At 43.5% G+C, this 14,950-nt stretch overlaps 1 protein-coding gene across 1 annotated transcript in view; it reads right to left on the bottom strand.

Annotated features, from left to right (window-relative positions):
* Nucleotides 1–14,950, bottom strand: part of LOC113645843 (neural Wiskott-Aldrich syndrome protein-like) — a 31,053-nt gene that overhangs the window by 13,225 nt on the left and 2,878 nt on the right. Inside the window, exon 3 of the mRNA XM_047804280.1 lies at nt 1,993–2,127. Within this exon, the coding sequence (XP_047660236.1) occupies nt 1,993–2,127 (135 nt within the window). The remainder of the gene's footprint in view (nt 1–1,992; nt 2,128–14,950) is intronic.

Below are 14,950 nucleotides of genomic sequence, written 5' to 3'. Positions count from 1 at the left end.
ACAAGACAATTGCGAATCCATCAAATTATAGTAAATAATCCCTTCTTTACACGTCATATGCATAAAAAAACACCTCTCAATACTCTCTCAAACATCTACTTTACTTTTTTTTAACTATTTTTTAACTTGATCTGCAGATCGGTTTTGTGGCTTTCAGTATCACTATGTTCGCCTTAAGGTTGTCTAAACGCTAGCAGCGAGCCAGTTTATTCTCTGCTTTAAACTGTAAAGGTTATTACAGCTACTATGAGATGATGTTCAATCCATTTTTTTATCCAGCGAACGTTGGATGTTGGTTTGGATTGGACTAGACTTTGAGGTAAGCTAAATGCTATTGGCTATTTAAAGGGGAGGTAGCCTTTCCAAAACACTAAACTAAATACATTTCTGTTGAATGTTTAATAATGTAATAACCTCAAAACTGTGTGCTATAAAACTGCCTGTATCTATGAATAGGTCAGCACTTTAAAACATCAAATGCAAGTGACTAGATTCTGGTCTAATGGCAAGGTGTCAAACACAGCTGATGTAATCCATGTGAGGGATCTCGTCAGCCTTCTATCGATAGGCTTAGACCAAGACTAGAGACGTACATCGGGTCTGTGGTCAACTAAATAAACTGCCGAAGGGTTGGGTAAACTTTGAGGATGTTATTTATGCAGGTTATCGTTAAATAACCCCCGGATAATCAGCAGGAGCAGTGAGAAAATTATTGTAAGCATGCATGCAGAGTGCGGAATCCAAAAACGTCACTCTGTGATGTATAATGCAGCACATGCAATAAATATTGTCATTGTCCTTGAAGCATACAGCACCTGCTATGAATGACAAAGAACCGTGGCAGATATCCTGGGTCCATGGAGTATCATTCCATATTACTCACCCAATCCACAAGCAGCAGTGAGCATCACTTACAGTATAGCCAAAATCATCCACATTACTCAGGGACTCTTTTGTGGCTAAAATGGGATTTTTAGCAGTGCTGGATAATTAAAAAACTGATGGTACTAAAAATGATAAATCAGACACAGGCCAAAAAACAAGCCAGAAATAATCACCAAACCGAGCTACATCCATCCTGCTTACTATTCATTCATTAGCAAGAACGTGTGGCCCTGTATACATGTCTGATGGAAGGTCATAATTCATCTAGAGTGAAACTTAGGATGCTTTCTGAGCTTCTTGCTGTATGAATCAGTCCCAGCAGCTCACTAAAGAGATTGCGAATACTATACTGCTCACGCTGCAAGGCTGGGACCAATTTTGACACAAAATTTGCCAGTTGTGGGTGTTGTGTCAAAAATGGCAATGTGGCATCATACTGTACAGACGGTTAAAGCCAAGGCCGTAAAGCACATAGCTGACGCCTGTCTTTGGCTTCTGAGAGATTCAGACATCAGCGACATGAGCAGAATTTTTGCAGCATGGCTCTTTTGGCTAACCACATAGTGTGCTATGATCTACCATTAAGAACAAACCGAACCCAAATGAAGGGAAAAAGAGAAAACTGACTCCGGCGTCGGCAGATTCGAGTAAACTCCAAGTATGTGCACACTGAACATCAGATCCGTTTGTGCTTTTTAAACATCTTCATCAAAACCTCTGTGATTTTATTATTTACTCCATTCTTCTGTGAAGGCTTTCCACTACTGTAGATGTTGGAGCCTGGATGTGGGGATTTGTGATCGTTCAGCTACAAGAGCTCTAGTGAAATCAAACACTGGTGTTAGGTGAGGAGGTCTGGGGTGCGGAGGTCTGGGGTGCGGAGGCTGTTCCGGTGTTCAGTGGGGTTGAGTCACACTCCAGTTTGGAAGTCAGTGGTGAGATACTAACAAATACTACACTGTGACTGTGATTAATGTAAAACTGTAACACTACCCAAGGAATAGCCAAAATGAGCATAAAATCTTGAAGGGAAGAAGATTGTTGCTTAATACTTGATGGATAGAAGCCAATATACTGTAGTATCTAAAATATCGGATGTGAACTTACTTTGATATCCAATACCCTGATAAAGTACGATCGCTGAAAGTTGTCTTTCACCAGACAGGCCACACCACAGCATTTTTTGGTCCAGGATGAGTTTCCGTCTGCTGCGTAGACCTGCACCACGGCGGATGCCAAAGACTGTGGAGACGGAAGAAGAACGGTGTGAAATATTTATTTAGAACCTGCAGTCTTGTTCAGGGTGACACTTTAAAATTGCATTTTTTGTGGTTTCAGCAATGTACAGGTGGACTAAAGGGTTAATAATACCCACATTCTGGACTTCTAATAAATGAAATAAAATCGCACCAAGGTAACTTGTCACATCCGTGTGTAATGACTCCCATATTACAGACCTTGAGAAAAAAATCATCTTTTGGAAAACTGGAATTTCCTGTCCTGGTGGACTGGAATCCGAATATCGTCCAAATTTCGGAGATACATCAGGTTTTAAAATACATCCTGAAATCAAACCAGACCTTTTATCGCTGACTCATATTACTGAATAATTTTCTTTGCTTTAATTATGTCCCTTGAAGTACAGCGATTTTAACAGAACAGTCTCTGACGTGGTCACTGTGAGAGTTGCAAATGGACTATGCAAATAAATAAAATAAATAAATGCGCGTCAAGACGCTTGTTAACCTTAAAGACCAAAAGAAGCCTGAGTTAACTGCAAGATAAACGCTCAACAACACGTAGGGGAAGATGGGAGAAGATGGAGGAAACTGGTTCGACTTATCACAGTACCCGGAACTCAGTAGTGACATACAGAGATAAACAGACGCTGTGATAAAACAATAAACACAAACAATTAAGGTGTTATGGTTAGCAGAATCACAGAGGTTTAACAACAACCACCTGACTTATAGAATTTTTATAACGTCTAACAAAATAGAGCTGATATCACAGATCACATGTTGACTTATAGTACAAGCTCTCATTCCAGCAACAAGCTGTATTTTACGACCAGAGGCGATCGCTGATTTGAATTCAGAATGTTCCCGTGACCTTCATCGTAAACTTTATCAGTGATTGTTTCTGGATGTAACAGGAAACGCTGTTTCGGATCAATCCCATCCCTTCAGGTCTTATCATCTGCTTTCATTAATGTCCAACTTGTTCTGAGCTGTGAAAATATCCCATCGCGTGCCGAGCGGACGCATGAACATCTGACGGGAGGTAGAGCGAATCTAAAGGGAATCGGATGCCCCGTCGAAGGATTTAAAACAAAACAAAACAAAAAAAACATTAAAAATTAATTATCAGGATTTTTTTGAGATATTATTTTATATAATTGATGTTTACAGTGCAGAAGAGCGACGTTTAGTCCAATCCATAAGCCTCAAATCATTTAAGGGTAAAAACTCTGGCTATTTCTTTAGCAGCACATGTAACCCAAATCCTCCTGAACCCTTTCAACACTGGGTTCGCTTCCAAGACGACGACATCAGCAAAGTCATTCAGTATATTCCAGCCACAGGTGCTCGTGAGTCAATCACAGCACTTCCTGCGACTCTGCTGATGCCGCAGCGGAGCCTCATTCTTATTCGTCACCTTGTTTGCCAAATAAAAAGCCATTTGCTCTGCCGCAACAAAAGACTCTCTTAAGCAGCCCTCAACGCTTCCTTCCTGATCATGTAACAACAAGGGTATTGATGGAGAAAATAAAAAAAAAATCGAGTCTGCGATTAGTTACGGGGAAAAAAAGGAAGTAAACGTGCGGTGCTCTGCTCGTCGCTGCTGCATGCATCAAAAACAATATTTACAAGGAACTAGAACGTACATTTCCTGAAGAAAATGTGAATGGTGCTTGCATGTGGCAAGTTCCCCTCATCGTGCTGAGTGATTTGATATGTCACATGTCCATGTTGTGCTAAATTTTGATTTTGCATATTTTAGGGGCGGGGCTGCGGGACAACCGGAAAGCCAGTCGGTGCACCAATTTAAACCTCTGTTCAGAGTATCACCCTAAAGGAGCCGGCCGAGTTTGGTGTAGATCAGGGGTCGGCAACCTTAAACACTCAAAGAGCCATTTGGACCCGTTTCCCACAGAAAATAAACACAGGGAGCCACAAAACCCTTTTGACATCTAAAATGAAGACAACACTGCATTTATCGTTTTTTACCTTTATGGAAAGTATAGAAAAAAACGGTGTGTGTTGCATTTATGAAATCAATTAACTGCTACCGATTAAACGCAATTTTATTTCTGCAGGCAAACAAAAATATTTTGAACAGTTTGAACTAACCTTAAGAAAAAAGACGCTGGGTTGAAGGTTACTTTCAAATAAAATGTTTAATATATAATTGAGTCCTTCGTATTCATGACCAGGGCTCTCAAGTTTTGAAAACAGGCAAGCGTGACCTCTCCAACCCCTCGCTTTCATTGGATGTTGCGTTAAATCTTTCCCCGATAGTGCTATTTTCTGATTGGCTGTTGTGTAGCCTCTTTTTTGATTGGATGATAAGTGTCAGGCTCGACTAAGAACTGAGACGCGCTTGATTCCTGCCCGGTTCCACAGAAGAGACAGCGGTGCGGACTGATACGTTTTGGGCGCTGCGGCTTATTAAATATATAATAGTCAAAAAGTTTTTTCTGCGTGAGAATATGATGCGCGGCGGGAGAGCGTGAGAAAAGACCCAAATGCGTGTCTGTCACTCTCAATGCGTGACACTTGAACGCCCTGCATGACATAAAAAAATTTACTTGCCGGCTGCAGCAAACCAAAACTGCGTCTGCTTCTGTGTGTCGGATTTCGCAAGTCGGCAGTTATGACGCATATTTTGAGCGACCAAAAAAAAAAAAATTAAACACGGTTTATTTTGTTACAAGAGCATCATGGTCTTAGAATTTAGAATTACATTTTTTTTAAAAACTAACTAACAAAAATAAAAAAATTAAATGAAATATTTATTTTCCAAATCTACGGGGAGCCGCAGCAGAGGGATGAAAGAGCCACTTGCGGCTCCGGAGCCGCGGGTTGCCGACCCCTGGTGTAGATAGTTCGAAAGCATGGCGAGTTATAAACCTACAAAGTTTATAATGGGAGTCTATGGGAAAAAAGGCCACTTTGAGACCCAGTACCGGAAGTACCGGTACTCGGATCACTTAGAAAAGTCATAGCACACCTCTCCTCAACGAGCCGGTCGATTTGACATGTCATTCATGGGTCTAGGACAAAAGCTGTGGGACAAGTTACGCGCCGAACTTTTGTCCGGAAGAATATGCAGGATAGTAAGAATGTTGCTTGCAAAACGTTGTTCTGCCCAAAATACATTACAGTGCAAGTGCAGTTCTACTTCTCTGAACTTTGTCCTGACTGAGTAGGAAGGTATTTTTACGAGGACTGTTCCTAGAACTGCTACGTTCACCTGTCTAAACACAACGTAGGTAACACAATGGAATGAGGAAGTGCAGCAGAATCTGCATCTGAGACCTGCGTCACCTAAAGGTCAGTTATTTCAGGGCTGGGTCCTACAGACACTTCACTTCACTTCGCTTGGCGTAGATAAAAGATAAAATCCCAAAGTTATATAAACTGAGAAGACAAATGATGGAGAATGTTAGATAATTAGAGATTAGAGGATGAACAGTGAATAATACACCAGCTCAGCACAAGGGTTTACTGCTGCTTATCTGTGTTAGATGAAGAGATTTTACAGACACACGAATATAAACCACCAAAGTCTCTCAAGTCCACCTTGTAGTTTCCCCCTTACATGTGATGGAGACTAAAGGCATTGGCATAGTGTGTGTGTGTGTGTGTGTGTGTGTCTATTAGTCAAATGTAGAATAGGGGTGTGTTTGTGTGGGTGGGTGGGTTTGTGTTACAGGTAGAATAGGGGTGTGTGTGTGGGTGGGTGTGTGAGTGAGAGAGAGACAGGTAGAATAGGGGTGTGTGTGTGTGTGTGTGTGTTACAGGTAGAATAGGTGTGTGTATATAATAGTTACAGGTAGAAAAGATGTGTGTGTGTTAGTTACAGGTAGCATAGGTGTGTGTGTTAGTTACAGGTAGCATAGGTGTGTGTGTTAGTTACAGGTAGAATAGGTGTGTGTGTGTGTGTTAGTTACAGGTAGCATAGGTGTGTGTGTGTGTGTTAGTTACAGGTAGAATAGGTGTGTGTGTGTGTGTTAGTTACAGGTAGAATAGGTGTGTGTGTGTGTGTTAGTTACAGGTAGAATAGGTGTGTGTGTGTGTGTGTGTGTTAGTTACAGGTAGAATAGGTGTGTGTGTGTGTGTGTTAGTTACAAGTAGAATAGGTGTGTGTGTGTGTGTGTGTGTGTGTGTTAGTTACAGGTAGAATAGGTGTGTGTGTGTTAGTTACAGGTAGAAAAGATGTGTGTGTGTTAGTTACAGGTAGAAAAGATGTGTGTGTGTGTTAGTTACAGGTAGAATAGGTGTGTGTTAGTTACAGGTAGAATAGGTGTGTGTGTGTGTGTGTTAGTTACAGGTAGAATAGGTGTGTGTGTGTTAGTTACAGGTAGAATAGGTGTGTGTGTGTGTGTTAAAGGTAGAATAGGGGTGTGTGAGAGAGACAGGTACTGTAGAATAGGGGTGTGTGTGTGTGTGTGTGTGTGTGTGTGAGTGAGAGAGAGAAAGAGAGGTAGATTAGGTGCCTGTGTGTTTGCTACAGGTAGAATAGGTATGTGTGTTACAGGTGGATGTGTGTGTGTTACAGGTGGATGTGTGTGTGTTACAGATAGATTGTGTGTGTGTTATAGGTAGATGTGTGTTTGTGTGTGTGTGTGTTTTACAGGTAGATGTGTGTGTGTGTGTGTGTGTTACAGGTAGGTGTGTGCTACAGGTAGATGTGTGTGTGTGTGTGTGTGTGTGTGTGTGTGTGTGTGTGTTACAGGTAGATGTGTGCGTGTGTGTGTGTTACAGGTAGGTGTGTGCGTGTGTGTGTGTTACAGGTAGATGTGTGCGTGTGTGTGTGTTACAGGTAGATGTGTGCGTGTGTGTGTGTTACAGGTAGATGTGTGTGTGTGTGTGTTACAGGTAGGGGTGTGTGTGTGTGTGTTACAGGTAGGGGTGTGTGTGTGTGTGTGTGTGTTACAGGTAGGGGTGTGTGTGTGTGTGTGTTACAGGTAGGGGTGTGTGTGTGTGTGTGTTACAGGTAGGGGTGTGTGTGTGTGTGTGTGTTACAGGTAGGGGTGTGTGTGTGTGTGTTACAGGTAGGGGTGTGTGTGTGTGTGTGTGTGTGTTACAGGTAGATGTGTGTGTGTGTGTGTGTTACAGGTAGATGTGTGTGCGTGTGTGTTACAGGTAGGTGTGTGCGTGTGTGTGTGTGTGTGTGTTACAGGTAGATGTGTGTGTGTGTGTGTGTGTGTGTGTGTTACAGGTAGGGGTGTGTGTGTGTGTGTGTGTGTTAAAGGGAGGTGTGTGTGTGTGTGTGTGTACAGGTAGGGGTTGTGTGTGTGTGGTGTGTTACAGGTAGGTGTGTGTGTGTGTGTTACAGGTAGGTGTGTGTGTGTGTGTGTTACAGGTAGGTGTGTGTGTGTGTGTGTGTGTGTGTGTGTGTGTTACAGGTAGGTGTGTGTGTGTGTGTGTGTGTGTGTGTGTTACAGTGTGTGTGTGTGTGTGTGTGTGTGTGTGTGTGTGTTACAGGTAGGTGTGTGTGTGTGTGTGTGTGTGTTACAGGTAGGTGTGTGTGTGTGTGTGTGTGTTACAGGTAGGGGTGTGTGTGTGTGTGTGTGTGTTACAGGTAGGTGTGTGTGTGTGTGTGTGTGTTACAGGTAGGTGTGTGTGTGTGTGTTACAGGTAGGTGTGTGTGTGTGTGTTACAGGTAGGTGTGTGTGTGTGTGTGTTACAGGTAGGTGTGTGTGTGTGTGTGTGTGTGTGTGTGTGTGTGTGTGTGTGTGTTACAGGTAGGTGTGTGTGTGTGTGTGTTACAGGTAGGTGTGTGTGTGTGTGTGTGTGTGTGTTACAGGTAGGGGTGTGTGTGTGTGTGTGTTACAGGTAGGGGTGTGTGTGTGTGTGTGTGTTACAGGTAGGGGTGTGTGTGTGTGTGTGTGTGTGTGTTACAGGTAGATGTGTGTGGTGTGTTTAGGTAGGAATAGGTGTGTGTGTGTGTGTGTGTCACAGGTAGAATAGGTGTGTGTGTGTGTGTGTGTGTTACAGGTAGAATAGGTGTGTGTGTGTGTGTGTGTGTTACAGGTAGAATAGGTGTGTGTGTGTGTGTGTGTGTTACAGGTAGAATAGGTGTGTGTGTGTGTGTGTGTGTGTTACAGGTAGATAGGTGTGTGTGTGTGTGTGTGTTACATGGAGTTGTGTGTGTGTGTGTGTGTGTGTGTTTGTGGTTGTTGTGTGTGTGTGTGTGTGTGTGTGTTACAGGTTGTTGTGTGTGTGTGTGTGTGTGTGTTACAGGTAGGGGTGTGTGTGTGTGTGTGTGTGTTACAGGTAGAATAGGTGTGTGTGTGTGTGTGTGTGTTACAGGTAGAATGGTGTGTGTGTTTGTGTGTGTGTGTTACAGGTAGAATAGGTGTGTGTGTGTGTGTGTGTGTTACAGGTAGATGGTGTGTGTGTGTGTGTGTGTTACAGGTAGAAAGGGTGTGTGTGTGTGTGTGTAGGAGGGTGTGTGTGTGTGTGTGCGTGTTACAGGTAGAATAGGTGTGTGTGTGTGTGTGTTACAGTTAGAATAGGTGTGTGTGTGTGTGTGTGTTACAGGTAGAATATGTGTGTGTGTGTGTGTGTGTGTTACAGGTAGATGTGTGTGTGTGTGTGTGTGTTACAGGTAGATGTGTGTGTGTGTGTGTGTGTGTTACAGGTAGGGGTGTGTGTGTGTGTGTGTGTTAGAGTTTGATTCTTTGTGTGTGTGTGTGTGTGTTACAGGTAGAATAGGTGTGTGTGTGTGTGTGTGTGTTACAGGTAGAATAGGAGTGTGTGTGTGTGTGTGTGTGTTACAGGTAGATTAGTTGAGTGTGTGTGTGTGTGTGTGTGTTAGAGTTAGAATAGGTGTGTGTGTGGTGTTGTTACAGGTAGGGTGGTGGTGTGTGTGTGTGTGTGTGTTACAGGTAGTGTGTGTGTGGTGGTGTTGTGTGTGTGTGTTACAGGTAGGTGTGTGTGTGTGTGTGGTGTGGTGTACAGGTAGGTGTGTGTGTGGGTGGGTGTGTGTGTTACAGGTAGGTGTGTGTGTGTGTGTGTGTGTGTTACAGGTAGGTGTGTGTGTGTGTGTGTGTGTGTGTGTTACAGGTAGGTGTGTGTGTGTGTGTGTGTGTGTGTTACAGGTAGGTGTGTGTGTGTGTGTGTGTGTGTGTTACAGGTAGGTGTGTGTGTGTGTGTTACAGGTACATGTGTGTTTGTGTGTGTGTGTGTGTGTGTTACAGGTAGGGGTGTGTGTGTGTGTGTGTGTGTTACAGGTAGGTGTGTGTGTGTGTGTGTGTGTGTTACAGGTAGGTGTGTGTGTGTGTGTTACAGGTAGGTGTGTGTGTGTGTGTGTGTGTGTTACAGGTAGGTGTGTGTGTGTGTGTGTGTGTGTGTGTTACAGGTAGGTGTGTGTGTGTGTGTGTGTGTGTTACAGGTAGAATAGGTGTGTGTGTGTGTGTTACAGGTAGAATAGGTGTGTGTGTTACAGGTAGAATAGGTGTGTGTGTGTGTGTGTTACAGGTAGAATAGGTGTGTGTGTGTGTGTGTTACAGGTAGAATAGGTGTGTGTGTCTGTGTGTTACAGGTAGAATAGGTGTGTGTGTCTGTGTGTTACAGGTAGAATAGGTGTGTGTGTCTGTGTGTTACAGGTAGAATAGGTGTGTGTGTGTGTGTGTTACAGGTAGAATAGGTGTGTGTGTGTTACAGGTAGAATAGGTGTGTGTGTGTTACAGGTAGAATAGGTGTGTGTGTGTGTGTGTGACAGGTAGAATAAGGTGGTGTGTGTGTGTGTGTTAACAGGTAGCATAGGTGTGTGTGTGTGTGTGTGTTACAGGTAGAATAGGTGTGTGTGTGTGTTACAGGTAGAATAGGTGTGTGTGTGTGTGTGTGTGTTACAGGTAGAATAGGTGTGTGTGTGTGTGTGTTACAGGTAGAATAGGTGTGTGTGTGTGTGTTACAGGTAGAATAGGTGTGTGTGTGTGTGTTACAGGTAGAATAGGTGTGTGTGTGTGTGTGTTACAGGTAGAATAGGTGTGTGTGTGTGTGTGTGTTACAGGTAGAATAGGTGTGTGTGTGTGTGTGTGTTACAGGTAGAATAGGTGTGTGTGTGTGTGTGTGTGTTACAGGTAGAATAGGTGTGTGTGTGTGTGTGTGTGTTACAGGTAGAATAGGTGTGTGTGTGTGTGTGTGTGTTACAGGTAGAATAGGTGTGTGTGTGTGTGTGTGTGTTACAGGTAGAATAGGTGTGTGTGTGTGTGTGTGTTACAGGTAGAATAGGTGTGTGTGTGTGTGTGTGTGTTACAGGTAGAATAGGTGTGTGTGTGTGTGTGTGTGTTACAGGTAGAATAGGTGTGTGTGTGTGTGTGTGTGTTACAGGTAGAATAGGTGTGTGTGTGTGTGTGTGTGTTACAGGTAGAATTGGTGTGTGTGTGTGTGTTACAGGTAGAATAGGTGTGTGTGTGTGTGTTAGAGTTTGATGCGTTGTGTGTGTGTGTGTTACAGGTAGAATAGGTGTGTGTGTGTGTGTGTGTGTTACAGGTAGAATAGGTGTGTGTGTTGTGTGTGTGTTACAGGTAGAATAGGTGTGTGTGTGTGTGGTGTGTGTTACAGGTAGAATAGGTGTGTGTGTGTGTGTGGTGTACAGGTAGAATAGGTGTGTGTGTGTGTGTGTGTGTGATAGTGGTATTATCTGTGTGTGTGTGTGTGTGTGTTACAGGTAGAATAGGTGTGTGTGTGTGTGTGTGTGTTACAGGTAGAATAGGTGTGTGTGTGTGTGTGTGTACAGGTTAGAATAGGTGTGTGTGTTGTGGTGTGTGTTACAGGTAGAATAGGTGTGTGTGTGTGTGTGTGTGTTACAGGTAGAATAGGTGTGTGTGTGTGTGGTGTGTTACAGGTAGAATAGGTGTGTGTGTGTGTGTGTGTTACAGTAAATAGGTGTGTGTGTGTGTGTTAGGTATTGTGTTACAGGTAGAATAGGGTGTGTGTGTGTGGTGTGTGTTACAGGTAGAATAGGTGTGTGTGTGTGTGTGTTACAGGTAGAATAGGTGTGTGTGTGTTTGTGTGTGTTACAGTTAGAATAGGAGTCTGTGAGTTTGTTTGTTACAGGTATAATAAGTGTGAGTGTGTGTCTGTCACAGTAAGAATATGTGTGTGTGGTGTGTGGTGTTGTTACAGGTAGAATAGGTGTGTGTGTGTGTGTGTGTTACAGGTAGAATAGGTGTGTGTGTGTGTGTGTGTTACAGTTAGAATAGGTGTGTGTGTGTGTGTGTTACAAGGTAGAATAGGTGTGTGTTGTGTGTTGTGTGTTACAGGTAGAATAGGTGTGTGTGTGTGTGTGTGTGTTACAGGTAGAATAGGTGTGTGTGTGTGTGTGTGTGTTACAGGTAGAATAGGTGTGTGTGTGTGTGTGTGTGTGTTACAGGTAGAATAGGTGTGTGTGTGTGTGTGTGTTACAGGTAGAATAGGTGTGTGTGTGTGTGTGTGTGTTACAGGTAGAATAGGTGTGTGTGTGTGTGTGTGTGTGTGTTACAGGTAGAATAGGTGTGTGTGTGTGTGTGTGTGTGTTACAGGTAGAATAGGTGTGTGTGTGTGTGTGTGTGTTACAGGTAGAATAGGTGTGTGTGTGTGTGTGTGTGTTACAGGTAGAATAGGTGTGTGTGTGTGTGTGTGTTACAGGTAGAATAGGTGTGTGTGTGTGTGTGTGTTACAGGTAGAATAGGTGTGTGTGTGTGTGTGTGTGTTACAGGTAGAATAGGTGTGTGTGTGTGTGTGTGAGATACAGGTATAATTGGTGTGTGTTTGTGTGTGGTGTACAGGTAGGAATAGGTGTGTGTGGTGTGTGTGTTGTGTTACAGGTAGAATAGGTGTGTGTGTGTGTGTGTGTGTTACAGGTAGATTATGTGTGTGTGTGTGTGTGTGTGTGTTACAGGTAGAATAGGTGTGTGTGGTGTGTGTGTGTGTTACAGGTAGAATAGGTGTTGTGTGTGTGTGTGTGTGTGTTACAGGTAGAATAGGTGTGTGTGTGTGGTGTGTGTGTGTTACAGGTAGAATAGGTGTGTGTGTGTGTGTGTGTGTGTTACAGGTAGAATAGGTGTGTGTGTGTGTGTGTGTGTGTTACAGGTAGATAGAATAGGTGTGTGTGTGTGTGTGTGTGTGTTACAGGTAGAATAGGGTGTGTGTGTGTGTGTTGTGTGTGTTACAGGTAGAATAGGTGTGTGGTGTGTGGTGTGTGTGTTACAGGTAGAATAGGTGTGTGTGTGTGTGTGTGTGTTATACAGATAGAATAGGTGTGTGTGTGTGTTTGTGTGTGTGTTACAGGTAGGAATAGGTGTGTGTGTGGTGTGTGTGTGTGTTACAGGTAGAATAGGTGTGTGTGTGTGTGTGTGTGTGTTACAGGTAGAATAGGTGTGTGTGTGTGTGTGTGTGTGTTACAGGTAGAATAGGTGTGTGTGTGTGTGTGTGTTACAGGTAGAATAGGTGTGTGTGTGTGTGTGTGTGTGTTACAGGTAGAATAGGTGTGTGTGTGTGTGTGTGTGTGTTACAGGTAGAATAGGTGTGTGTGTGTGTGTGTGTGTTACAGGTAGAATAGGTGTGTGTGTGTGTGTGTGTGTGTTACAGGTAGAATAGGTGTGTGTGTGTGTGTGTGTGTTACAGGTAGAATAGGTGTGTGTGTGTGTGTGTGTGTGTTACAGGTAGAATAGGTGTGTGTGTGTGTGTGTGTGTGTGTTACAGGTAGAATAGGTGTGTGTGTGTGTGTGTGTGTGTGTGTTACAGGTAGAATAGGTGTGTGTGTGTGTGTGTGTGTGTTACAGGTAGAATAGGTGTGTGTGTGTGTGTGTGTGTGTTACAGGTAGAATAGGTGTGTGTGTGTGTGTGTGTGTGTTACAGGTAGAATAGGTGTGTGTGTGTGTGTGTGTTACAGGTAGAATAGGTGTGTGTGTGTGTGTGTGTGTACAGGTAGAACTAGGTGTGTGTGTGTGTGTGTTGTGTGTTACAGGTAGAATAGGTGTGTGTGTGTGTGGTGTGTGTGTGTTACAGGTAGATTAGGTGTGTGTGTGGTGTGTGTGTGTTACAGGTAGAATAGGTGTGGTGGTTGTGTGTGTTACAGGTATATATAGAATGGTGTGTGTGTGTGTGTGTTACAGGTAGAAGAGAATGGGTGTGAGTGTGTGTAAAGGTAGAATAGGTGTGTGTTGGTGTGTGTGTTACAGGTAGAATAGGTGTGTGTGGTGTGTGTGTGTGTACAGGCTAGAATAGGTGGTGTGTGTGTGTGTGTTTACAAGGTAGAATAGGTTGTGATGTTGTGTGTTGTGTGTTACAGGTAGAATAGGTGTGTGTGGTGTGTGTGTGGTGTTACAGGTTAGAATAGGTGTGTGGTGTGTGTGTGTGTTGTGTGACAGGTCGAATAGGCTGTGGTGTGTGTGTGTGTGTTACAGGTAGAATAGGTGTGTTGTGTGTGTGTGTGTGTGTACAGTAGAATAGGTGTGTGTGTGTGTGGGTGTGTTACAGGTAGAATAGGTGTGTGTGTGTGTGTGTGTGTGTTACAGGTAGAATAGGTGTGTGTGTGTGTGTGTGTGTTACAGGTAGAATAGGTGTGTGTGTTACAGGTAGAATAGGTGTGTGTGTGTGTGTGTGTTACAGGTAGAATAGGTGTGTGTGTGTGTTACAGGTAGAATAGGTGTGTGTGTGTGTGTGTGTTACAGGTAGAATAGGTGTGTGTGTGTGTGTTACAGGTAGAATAGGTGTGTGTGTGTGTGTGTGTGTGTGTTACAGGTAGAATAGGTGTGTGTGTGTGTGTGTGTTACAGGTAGAATAGGTGTGTGTGTGTGTGTGTGTTACAGGTAGAATAGGTGTGTGTGTGTGTGTGTGTTACAGGTAGAATAGGTGTGTGTGTGTGTGTGTGTTACAGGTAGAATAGGTGTGTGTGTGTGTGTGTGTGTTACAGGTAGAATAGGTGTGTGTGTGTGTGTTACAGGTAGAATAGGTGTGTGTGTGTGTGTGTGTGTTACAGGTAGAATAGGTGTGTGTGTGTGTGTGTGTGTTACAGGTAGAATAGGTGTGTGTGTGTGTGTGTGTGTGTGTGTGTGTGTGTGTGTGTTACAGGTAGAATAGGTGTGTGTGTGTGTGTGTGTGTTACAGGTAGAATAGGTGTGTGTGTGTGTGTGTTACAGGTAGAATAGGTGTGTGTGTGTGTGTGTGTGTTACAGGTAGAATAGGTGTGTGTGTGTGTGTGTGTGTGTGTTACAGGTAGAATAGGTGTGTGTGTGTGTGTGTGTGTTACAGGTAGAATAGGTGTGTGTGTGTGTGTGTGTGTTACAGGTAGAATAGGTGTGTGTGTGTGTGTGTGTGTGTGTTACAGGTAGAATAGGTGTGTGTGTGTGTGTGTGTTACAGGTAGAATAGGTGTGTGTGTGTGTGTGTGTGTTACAGGTAGAATAGGTGTGTGTGTGTGTGTGTTACAGGTAGAATAGGTGTGTGTGTGTGTGTGTGTTACAGGTAGAATAGGTGTGTGTGTGTGTGTGTTACAGGTAGAATAGGTGTGTGTGTGTGTGTGTGTGTTACAGGTAGAATAGGTGTGTGTGTGTGTGTGTGTGTGTTACAGGTAGAATAGGTGTGTGTGTGTGTGTGTGTGTTACAGGTAGAATAGGTGTGTGTGTGTGTGTGTGTGTGTGTTACAGGTAGAATAGGTGTGTGTGTGTGTGTGTGTGTTACAGGTAGAATAGGTGTGTGTGTGTTACAGGTAGAATAGGTGTGTGTGTGTGTGTGTGTTACAGGTAGAATAGGTGTGTGTGTGTGTTACAGGTAGAATAGGTGTGTGTGTGTGTGTGTTACAGGTAGAATAGGTGTGTGTGTGTGTGTGTGTGTGTTACAGGTAGA

The sequence above is a fragment of the Tachysurus fulvidraco genome, chromosome 19 (genome assembly GCF_022655615.1).
Source record: "Tachysurus fulvidraco isolate hzauxx_2018 chromosome 19, HZAU_PFXX_2.0, whole genome shotgun sequence".
In the NCBI taxonomy this organism is placed as follows: Eukaryota; Metazoa; Chordata; class Actinopteri; order Siluriformes; family Bagridae; genus Tachysurus; species Tachysurus fulvidraco.
The sequence above is the reverse complement of the archived record's forward strand: the minus strand, read 5'-3'. Positions and strand labels throughout refer to the sequence as shown.